We start from the raw sequence: 14313 nt of genomic DNA, 5'->3' as shown, positions 1-14313 counted from the left end.
TCCTCCACGTGACCCGTGTTCCCTTTGTTACAAAGAAACCCTCGTCTGGCTTCAACTGTCCCTTGTCATGTGCACCAATTATTATTATTTTATTTTCTACGTTAACTTTTTTTTTTTTTTTTTTTTTTACACAATGATGAAGTTCAGAATATAAGGTCTCACGCAAAATGTGCCTAGGTTTTTTTTTTTTTTGTTTTTAACACGCCAGAAGACATCAAATATTTATTATTATTATTATTATTATTATTATTATTATTATTATTATTATTATTATTATTATTATTATTTATTTCTTAGCAGACGCCCTTATCCAGGGCGACTTACAATTGTTACAAGATATCACATTATTTTTACATACAATTCCCCATTCATAGTTGGGTTTTTACTGGAGCAATCTAGGTAAAGTACCTTGCTCAAGGGTACAGCAGCAGTGTCCCCCCACCTGGGATTGAACCCACGACCCTCCGCTCAAGAGTCCAGAGCCCCTAACCACTACTCCACACTGCTGCCAATTATTATTATTATTATTATTATTATTATTATTATTATTATTATTATTATTATTATTATTAATAATAATAATAATAATAATAATAATAATAATAATAATAATAATAATAATTTTTTTCTTAACAGACATAATATCACATAGCAGCTATATTAAAAGTACAGTGAAATCAGAAGTATGATGCAAGTACTGGTACAACTGGGTGCCATACAGTCCAGTATAGTGGAGAGTTGTGAGGTTTACACGTGCTGTCTGAACAGGTGTGTCTTGAGGAGGCGCCGGAAGGTGCCTGAGCTGTACTGATATCCGTGGGCTGGTCGTTCCACCACTGAGGGGCGGGCTCTGGGTGTGCAAAAGTATTTATTCGAACAGAATAAAACCCTTGAGATACATATAAATCTCATTTTAAAAGAGGTCCTCTCGGCAAGAAATAATATTATAAAATTAACAAAGAGATGACGTCACCCGAACAGGACATAAACCTGCGGACAGCAGCATGCTAACGTCGAATGACGTGCACACTGACACCTGTCAATCACCAAAACCACGCCTACAACCATTTTTAACTGTTGAAGTGACGTCACCTATTACAAAAAAACCCGCGACTCTCCAAAACAATTAAAGCGACTCTCAATAAAACAAGCCCAATTATAAGCGGACTTGGTTATCAGTTACGTTGCTTCCACGTTGAAATGCAAAGTCGATTCAGCGTCATTTTTTTTCAACGTTGTGTGAACCACCAACCAACCCACCAACCAGCATGCAGCAATAAAAACGCTCAAGCAACATGGAAATCATTTGCAAACAACACAGCAACAAAAGCGACCTTTTTTTTGGTGCACGTGTTGCAGCGTGCAGGGGGTTAAGGTTTAGGGCTGGCAGGTGAGGCAGTCTGAACTTCAGGACATAAGCCCGGTTCTTTTGTACGGCGGTATGGGCGCTATGCTTCAGAGCGGGCGGTCCCGCGGGCTTTGCGTCCGCCTGCTTGCGGGACCCGAGGCACGCCTCATTGTATTTATTCACGACCCATTCCAAACACAACGTTGGATTTTGAAAAAGCCCCGTGAAATATCAGAAACTAAATAAACAAGTTCGATGGGTGCAAGTTAAAACGATCATAAAAACAGCAATACAAAACACAAGCACGACATACTGGAAGGAAACCATAATATTTGCACGGATTTCATGTTAGATTTCCAAATGTCGCATTTTTCCATATCAGTTTTTGGTTATACGGGGAAAACTACAACGCGCGTCATTCGATATGCTAAGGTATAACATTATTCAGCAGGTTTCCATTCGACTTTAGGAAGCAAAATTAGTTCATTCTACAGGGGGGGTGCAAAACGTTTTGTCCAGAGCTGTGTTGGTGTGCGGCTCGTGGAAACAACAGCGTCATATTTTCCTCTGTGTTGCTGGTAAACAAGGGCGCGACACTCCCTCGTGAACACACGGCTCAGGTAACGGAGCTCTGAGCGCACCTGAGACAGGACAGAGCAACCGAGAATCGCAATCCGTTTGCTTGCTTCTCGCAGAGCACCGGGTAAGGAACTGAAATATGGTTATATTGGGTTCAAACTGTACAGATCATGGAAGTGCAGTCAGAGCTAATATTTAGTTGTTATTAAACGGCATTATTAGTCAGGAACCCTAAGGGTATATTATTATTATTATTATTATTATTATTATTATTATTATTATTATTATTATTATTATTATTATTATTATGCTTTGTTGTTTTACTATTGTAAGTAACGTGGCATTTCTGATAGGGTTATATAGCAAATATTTCTGTCTTTCTTAAATATATAATTTTCTTTTTATATATATATAATTTTTATTAAAAAAAAGGAAAACGGGTGTGTACCAACAGGTGCAAAATGACAAAGAAAAAGGTTATCCAGGTAGACTACACAAAAAATGTGACTAGTTGATCTAAAATGTTTCTATCAGAACGTTTCGCACGACACGTCCTTCTCCAGGTAAAAGCCGTGTCGTTGATTTGATAAACTGTAGTTATTTAGAAGGAGCAAACCCCGATGTATCTTATATGGGCTTATATATAGTTTCGCGCATTTCCATTCTGCACGGCGCCCTCCAAGTTCAACCTGCGACAATCCGACAAGCCCAAGCCAAGCCGCGCATTGTGTGGAGATGCGGTGCGGCTGTCCGGTGTTAATGGCTGTGCGTGTGTGTGAGCGTGTCTGTGTGTGCCTGCATGCGTGGGTGTGTGCGTGCGTGCATGTGTGAGTGTGTCTGTGCGTGCGTGTCAGTGTGTGTGTGTGTGCGTGCCTGTGTGCGTCTGAGTGTGTGTGTGCGTGCGTGTCTCAGCACAGCTGCTCTTCATTGTAATAGAGCGCGATGCTGTTTAGCGTCCTGTTCTCATTAAGATAACAGTGGCGCTGTACTGAATAATTTAATCCTGTTCTGTTTTCATGAAGAAAGCTTTTTCTAGATTGCACCCGAACCGCAGCAGCGTTTCTTCGGTAAGTGTGATAAAGCAAACCTGTTGTATGTTTCTCACGTCAGTGTGTGTTTTTACTTGATCAAAACTCCCTGTCTTCCACACGGAACAAGACAGTACCTCTCTTCAGCTCCTCCGCTCCTGAAGACAATGTCCACGTCTGTCGGTGGGGTCGTGGTCGTCACCCAGTTTTACCCGCAAGCCCCTCCCGATAACGGCCCACCAGCTCCCGCTGGGGTTCCGAGGTGCCAAGTGGTCCCCAGCAGCACCCTGTGCCAGCCGTCAGGGCAGCTGAAGCGCTTCCTCAAAGGAGAGCCAAGGCCACTGGGGGTAAGCCTGTAAACCTTTATAAACGTTCCCCTGTAGCTCAAGCTCCTGATAATAACCATTTGGTTCCTGTCAGTCTGGTTAATAGCGTGCTGAAGACCGGTGACTTCACACAGCCAGGAACCTGCACTCCCCTGACTGTGTGACTCCCCCTGTACACCACGCGGCCGTGCCTTTACCAGGGGAGACCCTCGGGGACCCCTGCGCTCCCCTGACTGTGTGACTCCCCCCCTGCACACCACGCGGCCGTGCCTTTACCAGGGGAGACCCTCGGGGACCCCTGCACTCCCCTGACTGTGTGACTCCACCCTGCACACCACGCGGCCGTGCCTTTACCAGGGGAGACCCTCGGGGACCCCTGCGCTCCCCTGACTGTGTGACTCACCCCTGCACACCACGCGGACGTGCCTTTACCAGGGGAGACCCTCAGGGACCCCTGCGCTCCCCTGACTGTGAGACTCCCCCCTGCACACCACGCGGCCGTGCCTTTACCAGGGGAGACCCTCGGGGACCCCTGCGCTCCCCTGACTGTGTGACTCCCCCCCTGCACACCACACGGCCGTGCCTTTACCAGGGGAGACCCTCGGGGACCCCTGCGCTCCCCTGACTGTGTGACTCCCCCCTGCACACCACGCGGCCGTGCCTTTACCAGGGGAGACCCTCGGGGACCCCTGCGCTCCCCTGACTGTGTGACTCCCCCCCTGCACACCACGCGGCCCGTGCCTTTACCAGGGGAGACCCTCGGGGACCCCTGCGCTCCCCTGACTGTGAGACTCCCCCCTGCACACCACGCGGCCGTGCCTTTACCAGGGGAGACCCTCGGGGAGGCACTGAGTTTAGTCTTGGTTGATTTTTTCTTTTCACAGACCGTCCAGATAATTATGGGAGTGATAAACATCCTGTTCGGTGCGGTTCTGTCGAGGACGCTGTGGTCCATTGCAGGGATACTCGGAGCTCCCTTTTGGACCGGTCTATTTGTAAGCATTTCTAAACTGTCCTTGCTGTACCTGTGTCCTGTGCTGGTCCTATCACCGCCCTACTGACCTCGGGTGCAAATTACCATATATGGGCATATATATATATATTTTAATTATGCCTCGATTCTAAAATTCCAGGTGATGCAGATTTCTTTGGCCACAGCTGTAGAGCTGTGCAGCTCTTTTTAATCCTGAGCTGTCTGACACACAGACGCTTCACCTGGCTGTGTCTCGCTTCAGTATATCTGTAATAATACCTTCTTCCTTCCTCACAGTACATCATCTCAGGATCGCTCTCCGTCGCCGCGGACAAGACTCCCAAGATCAGCCTTGTGAGTAAAGTCATGCCGCTAGCCCTGGCATTAGCCCACTGTGAGCTCTGAGCCCACTGTATCATGAATGAGTCACTCAGCAGACGCTTTTATCCAGAGCGATTCACAGAGACTAGGAGGGTGAACTCTGCATCATCAACAACTGCTGCTGCTGCTGCAGAGTCACTTCCAATAGGAGCTTGTTTATTTTACGTCTCACCCGAAGGACGGAGCACAAGGAGGTGAAGTGACTTGCTCAGGGTCACGCACACCCACACACGCACACACACACACACACACACACACACACACACACACACACAGGGAGTCAGTGGCTGAGCCAGGATTTGAACCTCCTGGGGTAACAAGTCCTTTATGAAATATTGAAGGCTACATCTTGGGAACATTTTTTAGTAGGTAGTATTGGTCGTGTGTCTTTGATGACCTCCGTGTGCTGTTTTCATACCACTGATGCTCTAAGTTTGATTGTTTTTTATTGACAGAGCGATCAATACAACTGTACAGCTCTGGCCTGAAGTTCTGCATCACCTAGAATTTTATGATTGAGAAAAAAACCAAAAAACTATATGAACATAATTTAGGTTTTTTTATTTCACTTTTTTTTTTTTTTTTTTTCAGTATATGGAAAACTCTACACCGCGGCGACGGTGTGCAATTCAATATGTTAGTGTAGCGCTACTATCCCGCAGGTTTGCTTTCGACTTTGGTGATGCAGAAGGTTTCTCCAGCGCTGTCCGCCTCGTATTTAAACCAGAGGCTCAGAGGCGAGAGTTTGCTTTCCTCATCTTTCTGTCTTACTGATGTTTTGCAGATAAAGGGGACCTTGGCCATGAACATCCTCAGCAGCATCCTAGCGGGAGTTGGGATAATCATTTACCTCGTCGATCTGGCGGTGTGCAGCCGCTATAATTCTTACGCGTATCACTCCTATGACAGCGACACAGCTTCTCCTGTGCTTCTGAATGTGAGTTTGAGGTACCTCTTGTTGTTTTCTCGTCATCGGAACCCCTTGATGGAAATGACTTGTGTTATTGATTTTCACCGCACTGGGGTACATACAGCGATTAGCGCGACAGCAGAACCAGTCATGAGATCCGATCACCTCTATTAACCTGCTCGATAACGTTGCGGTCACATCTTGAATTACCTACAGCCGCTTTGTATAGTTTTTTTCCCATATACTGAACAAAAAACTGATCAAAATGGAAAAAACCGTGACACGGAAATACTGTAGCCTACTACTAACGGCTTCCTTGTGGTAGGATTTGTTCTTGTAGTTTGATTACATAATGTTTAAAAAAGTGAATAATTTAGATTTTTTTTAGCGATATCATTTTGTAGTTTCTTCGATTACATGATGTTTAAAAAAAGAGAATAATTCGGATTTTTTTCCTATCATTTTGTAGTTTCTATGATCACATAATGTTTTAAAAAAGTGAATAAATAATTGAGTTTTTTTTAGCGATATCATTTTGTAGTTTCTTTGATTACATGATGTTTTTTTAAAAAAGTGAATAATTCGGATTTGTTTTTTTTGTTTGTTTGTTTAAATGACTCTTCTAGTCGATGCAGATATCTTTGCCCGCGCTGTGCAGAGCGCTAACGCGTTGCTATCGCTGTTTCTTTCCCGCAGCGCACAGCTGAAGGGCTGAAGTCTGTCTTGCTTGTTTTCACGACGCTGGAGTTCTGTGTGGCGATCTCGCTTTCTGGCTTCGGGTGCAAATCGGTGTGTCACGGATCCCAAGATCAAACGGTATGACATCATCAGCACACCTCTGTCTAAAAACCCGCCCCCATGCTTTTTGGCTTGTCTGCAAACACCTCCAGCCAAAAAAATTTGCAACACGTTATTGTCTTTTTTTTCCAGCCTCTGGTGGTCATCCAGAGCGCCTACAACACAGCCAGAGCGCCCCCTGCTGGAGCGGAGAATATCTACAGCCTGGCTGCTCCCCCCTACAACCCGATTTACACACCCCAGCCTGTCGCGTTGAACCCTCCGCCCTATAAATCCTAAACGGAGCGGCTTGCATGGATTCAATCCGGAGCACACAGCGCGATGCCCATCAGACCTTCTTTAAAAATAATAATAATAATAATAATAATAATAATAATAATAATAATAATAATAATAATAATAATCATCATCATCATCATCATCATAAGGGCAGCAGTGTGGAGTAGCGATGAGGGCTCTGGACTCTTGACCGGAGGGTCGTGGGTTCAATCCCAGGTGGGGGGGACACTGCTGCTGTACCCTTGAGCAAGGTACTTTACCTAGATTGCTCCAGTAAAAACCCAACTGTATAAATGGGGAATTGTATGTAAAAATAATGTGATATCTTGTAACAATTGTAAGTTGCCCTGGATAAAGGTGTCTGCTAAGAAATAAATAATAATAATAATAACACACTTACATGAAGGCGCAAAGCCGTAGGTAGACTTATCTATAAAGAATATCCCCTTGAGTCACGGAGTGTATCATTTCTGGTTATGGCTGCTGGTCTCCGTATCCAACCGAGCTCTCAATGACTTAACTAGACCCTGAACTGAACTGATCGTGTGCTTAATTAGACCTTTTTAATTGTTCTCAGCTCCTACAGAGTTCCAGATTTCAAGTTGCTTATAAATGTTGTAGTTAAGTTGAACTCACCAACTGTTTAAGATGAAAACAATTAAAAAAAAAAAAAAAAAACGCTTAATTAAGCTGCTTAACTCAATTAAGAGTTTAGTTAAGAAATCGAGAGCTCAGTTGAAATGAAAAGCATTTGACACAATATGTTAAATAATAAAAAAAAATCAAATTGCAGTAAAAAAAAATACAAGCAAAGTAACCCAGCGATGATTTTCCTGTTGAAAGTTCATAGCCTTTCCAAAGAGCTTGTTGTGTGAAAAAATAAAATCTTTTGCCCCTGCCCGAGCCTCAGTGTTCTTTTGCCCCTGCCCGAGCCTCAGTGTTCTTTTACCCCTGTCCGAGCCTCAGTGTTCTTTTGCCCCTGCCCGAGCCTCAGTGTTCTTTTGCCCCTGCCCGAGCCTCAGTGTTCTTTTGTGTTGCCCGAAAAAAAGTTTGCTCGGGAGAAAATGAGTGATTCATTTCCATCGGGTTCAAGCGGGTCCTGGTTCTGTGCAAGTCCGGACCATCTTGAAGGAGTACGTGGGTCTGCCTGTCTGTGTGTCTCTCTGTCTGCCTGTGTGTCTGCCTGCCTGCCTGTCTGTCTGCCTGTCTGCCTGTGTGTCTGCCTGCCTGTCTGCCCGTCTGTGTGTGTGTGTGTGTGTGTGTGTCTGTCTGTCTGTCTGTCTGTCTGTCTGTCTGTCTGTCTGTCTGTCTGTCCGTATTTCAGTCACACCTGTGTTTTTTCATTTTTATGATCTTGGTGTTTGGGTGACTGGGATAGGGTTAGGTTTAGCGTTTGGGTTAGGGTTTGGTTTCTGGCCATGTTTAATTAAATGCTTATTAATTTGATTTTCTAATTTTACAATAAAACCATTAACATTTCCAGACACAATGGAGATGGATGATATTTTACACACACACACACACACACACACACACATACATACATGCATACATGCATACATGCATACATGCATACATACACACACTTACCAGTAAATATCCAGCAGACGGCGCTCGACGTGAAATGTAGACACGGCCGTCATTGCACTAGAGTTCCACCAGATGGCGCTATTTCCTAACTGTGCTTGTAGCATGACATACTGGGCCCGAGGCACACAACCTTGAGGTTTGTCAGCGTTGTTTTTGTTAAGGATTGTTTCTCGGAAGAGAGTGTCATTTATTTACAAAGAATAATAATAAAAAATGTAGATGTCTGTTTCTTTTGTAGTTTTTTTTTCTCTCACATATACCGGTATAGTATTTGGTGGCGCCTCCATTTGTTTTCCACCCCATCTTTCTGAAATGCCAGAATCGTCCGCTAATTACCCCTTACCCCGCTCCCCACACACCCTACCGCTTTTCAAACACGCCTCAACGGACTCCTATAGAAAATAATAACTATTAAAATAATAATAATAATAATAATAATAATAATAATAATAATAATAATAATAATAATAACCAAAGAGGTCTGGGGAATGCTGACAGCCCATATTGTCAGCTGGTTTAAAACAAAAACAAATCCACTCGCTTTTTAATCGAGGCTTGTTTCGGATAATTACCGTCCCGTACTGCGCCCCCCTCCGGCGCTGAGGTAGCGTGGCGGCCGCTGGGCCCGCATAATAGTCCTCACAAAGCCCAATTAAACCGCGGGAGAAAGCCGCTGTCAGCCCGGGCTGGAAAGTTTTAGCAAAATTACTGGAATCTCGCGGCTCTGTTCACGCATGCATAGTCAAGCTACCATCATCAGAGATGTGAGAATATATAAATAAATGAATACATAAATAAATGCCACCTTACACTATGGCACTGCAATGGCTACACCACCTGAATTTGTTTTCCTGCTCTTGTAATTATCACCCAGTCCCCTCTGCCAACCTTTCCAATTATTAAAAGGGGGTCGTTTTGAAGAGATGCGCTCTGAACGCGACCTCTATCCGCGGCGTGCAGACCCCTGACCCCTGCAGGGGGCGCCCTCTCTGCTCGGTGACAGCGTGATGGATGACGTCCCCAGCCGTTATGATTTATGAAAGAGCTTTTCGGAATCTCTCTCTCTCTCTCTCTCTCTCTCTCTCTCTCTCTCTCTCTCTCTCTCTCTCGTCTTATTTTTGTGCTTCTCTGTGTTATTCATTTCGCCTCACCAAAGAATTCTGTCTTGTTTCGTACTTGTGTTCGGTGCGTAGCTCTCAGTTTGTAGTATTTTTTTTGTGTGTGTGTGTGTGTGTGTGTTTATTCTAAAGGATTTGACACTCCGTTAGATTAAGGAAAGCTCTCAGTTTCTAAGCCCTGTTCTCCATTACGCTCGCACTTCCCCGGTCACCTCTGCCGTGTCTCCCAGGTCACAGTGCGTTCACGGCAGCAGACCCCCTGGATTACACTGTGGTGTATTTTTATTTTTGAACATGTTTTGTCTTGGGAGGCACTGAGGAATGCTGCTGGCTGGTTGAGTGAGATTGGGGGGGAGGGGGGGTTGGTTGAGGGGGGGGTGCTTCAGAGAGGCGAGACCACTCCATCAGTGGGGGTCTCAGAAGTAAAGTGTTGAAGCAGAAAATCCGATCCCCTCCATCGGGCTCTTAAGGCCTCACCAATTTGTGCGATTACACACTCTGCTGACTGACCGGGAGAGAGAGAGAGAGAGAGAGAGAGAGAGAGAGAGAGAGAGAGAGAGAGAGAGAGAGAGAGAGAGAGAGAGTGGAGAGAGAGAGAGAGAGAGAGACAGAGAGAGAGAGAGAGAGAGAGAGAGAGAGACAGAGAGAGAGAGAGAGAGAGAGAGAATATGAAGCATATTGTCTATGCTTTACCATGCCTCTCTCTGCTTTACAATGCTTCCCTATGCTTTACCAGACCTCTCTGTGCTTTACAATGCTTCCCTATGCTTTACCAGACCTCTCTGTGCTTTACAATGCTTCCCTATGCTTTACCAGACCTCTCTGTGCTTTACAATGCTTCCCTATGCTTTACCAGACCTCCCTGTGCTTTACAATGCTTCCCTATGCTTTACCAGACCTCTCTGTGCTTTACAATGCTTCCCTATGCTTTACCAGACCGCTCTGTGCTTTACAATGCTTCCCTATGCTTTACCAGACCTCTCTGTGCTTTACAATGCTTCCCTATGCTTTACCAGACCTCTCTGTGCTTTACCATGCTTTACCATGCTTTCACTGTGCTTTATCACACTTTGCTGTGTTTTTACTGCAGGGTAGAAAGGGGGCTCCTCTACTCACTGTAAGAGATTATTAAGTCACTGGCCATTAAGTCACATTAGCCCTTTCCAGCCCAGTGGAGTCGGGCTGGGGTAAGTGGCTCTCAATGCATTTAGAGGGAAAAGCCTGAGGGAGCTGAAGAATTAATCTTGTTTTGAAGACAACAGAGCAGCAGTCTAATCCTCAAATCCCACCTTCTGTCTCCTGAGGTCACTTCCTGTGTGGACAGGGCAGGACAGTGCTGTTTGCAACCAACTGTGCTCTATTAAATCATTACTCTATTTAATATCAAACAGTGTGTATTGTCATAGCACTGGTGTCTCAAAATACAAACATCTTCCCACTGGGGTCCCATTCTACCAGCCTCACCCCATTGTAGTGCTATTGAAGATCATTCAGGAAGGGTATAGTGAGCACACTGGGGTCCCATTCTACCAGCCTCACCCCATTGCAGTGCTATTGAAGATCATTCAGGAAGGGTATAGTGAGCACACTGGGGTCCCATTCTACCAGCCTCACCCCATTGTAGTGCTATTGAAGATCATCCAGGAAGGGTATAGTGAGCACACTGGGGTCCCATTCTACCAGCCTCACCCCATTGTAGTGCTATTGAAGATCATTCAGGAAGGGTATCGTGAGCACACTGGGGTCCCATTCTACCAGCCTCGCCCCATTGTAGTGCTATTGAAGATCATTCAGGAAGGGTATAGTGAGCACACTGGGGTCCCATTCTACCAGCCTCACCCCATTGCAGTGCTATTGAAGATCATTCAGGAAGGGTATAGTGAGCACACTGGGGTCCCATTCTACCAGCCTCGCCCCATTGCAGCTGCCCTATACTTGTGCTGCCATTGCCCCTCAGTGCAGAATCATTGCCACTGAATATAGGTAATTGTTTTCTTGTCTTGACTGAGCTGTGATGGGGAAAGTATGCTGCTGACGTGCATTCTGGGAAATGCAAGGATCTGATAAGTGATCTGTGTGTGTGTGTGTGTGTGTGTGTGTGTGTGTGTGTGTGTGTGTGTGTGTGTGTGTGTGTGTTTCATTCTAGATTATTGTATAATCCGACGGCTCAATTTTCCAAGGGAAAGAAATCCGAGTGGCATCTGTGGGGATAATTCTCTCTCCACCCCCCCAGGGGCTTCCCAAACCAGTGATCTCTGCCTCTTCTCTTGTCTCTTCTGCTCTTCAGATCACAGCTCGCTCTGAATTAAATAGAATGATCAGGACGCCCCCCCCCCGGCTAAGTGGAGGTCACGCCAAGGTCAAGCCCCATCGATCCAATCAGAGCCGCAGAGGTCAACGTTGGCCCGAGAGCGCGTCCCCTTCTTGGCACAGAGAAAATGATATTAACCTTTGCATGTCTCAGGTCATGTAAATACACATCGATTCTCTTTGTTATTTTTTCTGTCTCGCACAGAAATGTCTTTAAGTGAAGAGTCAAGCGGTAACCCAATTATGTCTCAATCCTAAAATTCTCAGCCACTGACTCCCTGTGCGTGTGTGTGTGTGACCCTGAGCAAGTCACTTCACCCTGGGAGTCCCATCCACAGTCGGCAATGGAATAGCCTGGACTCGAACCGGCGACGTCCACGCTATAGGGCGCATCCTGCACTCCACGCGGAGCGCCTTTACCGGATGCGCCACTCGGGAGCCCCCTGGCTGTGTTAAAACCCTGCTCGGTCGCGTCATGTGACACTCTGAGGTGGCACTAATTACCCGTCGAGGGCACTAATGAACCCAGCAGACGAGCTGTAAGAGAAAACCCAGCGGCTCGTTAATTTCATAAGACCACAGCTGCAGAACAAAACAAATTCGCTCCTCAGACGTGCAGCCGAGCGGAGAGAGAGCCAACGGTCGCTCTTCAAAACCCTCGCATCGCCTTTTTAAAAGAAACAGGTGCGATACGGATTCCAGCGCAGAGAACGGGAGCCTTGGAGCACCGCGAAGCAGGGAGAGAAAAAAAATAAAATCTACACCGGGTTGTGTTGAAAGTGTGTGCTAAGCTTATAACGGTCGAGATAAAGCTAAACCCAAGACGCTACTTCAGATTCAGCCCAGACAGAAGAACAAGAGGGTGTCAATGGAAGCTGAGTAGAGTTTCTCTCCCTCTCTCTCTTTCTCTCAGCTCTGTCGATCTGTATTAAGGTCAGGGCCTTGGCGCTTGGTGGACAGTCGCTCAATTTCGTGTTGCCTAGCGACGACCCTCGCTGCTCCTCTCATAAAATAAAGAAATTAAAAACTGTCTGGCCTACATGCACAGCTGAAGCCTGGGCCTTGATTTCCACCCCCCCCCTCCCCCCCTCCCTTTTTGTGATTGAGAGCGCTTTGACTGACACTGTGACCTTAACTCTGATCCCTTCAGAGCGTGGGTCATTTCACCTTGAACTCAATCACACAATGAGGTTACTTAACTGTGACCCGTCCGTCTCTCCCCTCGGCTAACGGCTTGAACAGAATAGCTGAATCAGGGCTCATGTTGTATTCTAGTAGTGTTATTATTATACATAGCATCCTAGTTCATATTGTATTCTAGTAGTGTTATTATTATACATAGCATCCTAGTTCATATTGTATTCTAGTAGTGTTATTATTATACATAGCATCCTAGTTCATATTGTATTCTAGTAGTGTTATTATTTGCACTGACTGTAAACTACACTGTTTAAATATGAAGCTTGCATTGTAACCCTGCGCTGCCCTGTAACACCTGTGTGAGTCGCCTGGGATAAAGACGTCTGACAAATAAATAAATAAATAATGTAAAAGCTAACCTTGTTTCTCAGAATCGGTGAGGATAAGGGTGGGGGAGTGGGGGTGGAAGTCACATAAAGGGAGCCAGGATGTTTCCAATATATATATCCACTCGCTGCAATGGCTAAGGGACTTAGCAGATACATATCTACACACATATACATACATAGACACAGAAACACACACTGTACAGACACACACTCACTCTAATACACACACACACAGACATGCACATTTACTCGGAAAACAGGAGCCAGTTGCCTGCCGTGGTGCCCTTTCGCAACCCTGCAGTAAAAATAACAGTGCAGTTTTAATACATCATTTCATTTGTGCTGCTTGATCCGACCAGCAAATCCCACAGCAGCCTGCTGACCTCGAAGTGAACCGAATGCTGAACTGCCGATGAACTCTGGACTTGAGAGAGAGAGAGAGTCCCGCAGACCGGGGGGAGGAGGGAGGGAGAGAGGGAGGGCGGAACACTGCAGAGCGCTCTAGCAGTATAGGAAAGAGAACTCCCCTCTCAACACTGCAGAGCGCTCTAGCAGTATAGGAAAGAGAGCTCCACTCTCGACACTGCAGAGCGCTCTAGCAGTATAGGAAAGAGAACTCCACTCTCAACACTGCAGAGCGCTCTAGCAGTATAGGAAAGAGAACTCCCCTCTCAACACTGCAGAGCGCTCTAGCAGTATAGGAAAGAGAGCTCCACTCTCGACACTGCAGAGCGCTCTAGCAGTATAGGAAAGAGAACTCCACTCTCAACACTGCAGAGCGCTCTAGCAGTATAGGAAAGAGAACTCCACTCTCAACACTGCAGAGCGCTCTAGCAGTATAGGAAAGAGAACTCCCCTCTCAACACTGCAGAGCGCTCTAGCAGTATAGGAAAGAGAGCTCCCCTCTCAACACTGCAGAGCGCTCTAGCAGTATAGGAAAGAGAACTCCACTCTCAACACTGCAGAGCGCTCTAGCAGTATAGGAAAGAGAACTCCCCTCTCAACACTGCAGAGCGCTCTAGCAGTATAGGAAAGAGAACTCCCCTCTCGACACTGCAGAGCGCTCTAGCAGTATAGGAAAGAGAACTCCCCTCTCAACACTGCAGAGCGCTCTAGCAGTATAGGAAAGAGAACTCCCCTCTCG

At 46.0% G+C, this 14313-nt stretch overlaps 1 protein-coding gene across 1 annotated transcript; it reads left to right on the top strand.

Moving 5' to 3' along the window:
- The first annotated feature begins 1983 nt into the window (after positions 1–1983).
- Positions 1984–7497, top strand: LOC117971841 (membrane-spanning 4-domains subfamily A member 8-like). The gene is made up of 8 exons (XM_059006248.1): positions 1984–2051; positions 2950–2994; positions 3086–3302; positions 4166–4276; positions 4552–4608; positions 5420–5572; positions 6242–6361; positions 6476–7497. The coding sequence occupies exons 3-8, from the start codon at positions 3123–3125 to the stop codon at positions 6620–6622; spliced, it is 768 nt and encodes a 255-aa protein (XP_058862231.1). The 5' UTR covers positions 1984–2051; positions 2950–2994; positions 3086–3122; the 3' UTR covers positions 6623–7497.
- Positions 7498–14313: the final 6816 nt, after the last annotated feature.

The sequence above is a fragment of the Acipenser ruthenus genome, chromosome 32, assembly GCF_902713425.1.
Source record: "Acipenser ruthenus chromosome 32, fAciRut3.2 maternal haplotype, whole genome shotgun sequence".
NCBI classification, from domain to species: domain Eukaryota; kingdom Metazoa; phylum Chordata; class Actinopteri; order Acipenseriformes; family Acipenseridae; genus Acipenser; species Acipenser ruthenus.
This window is presented reverse-complemented; position numbering and strand designations above follow the sequence as displayed.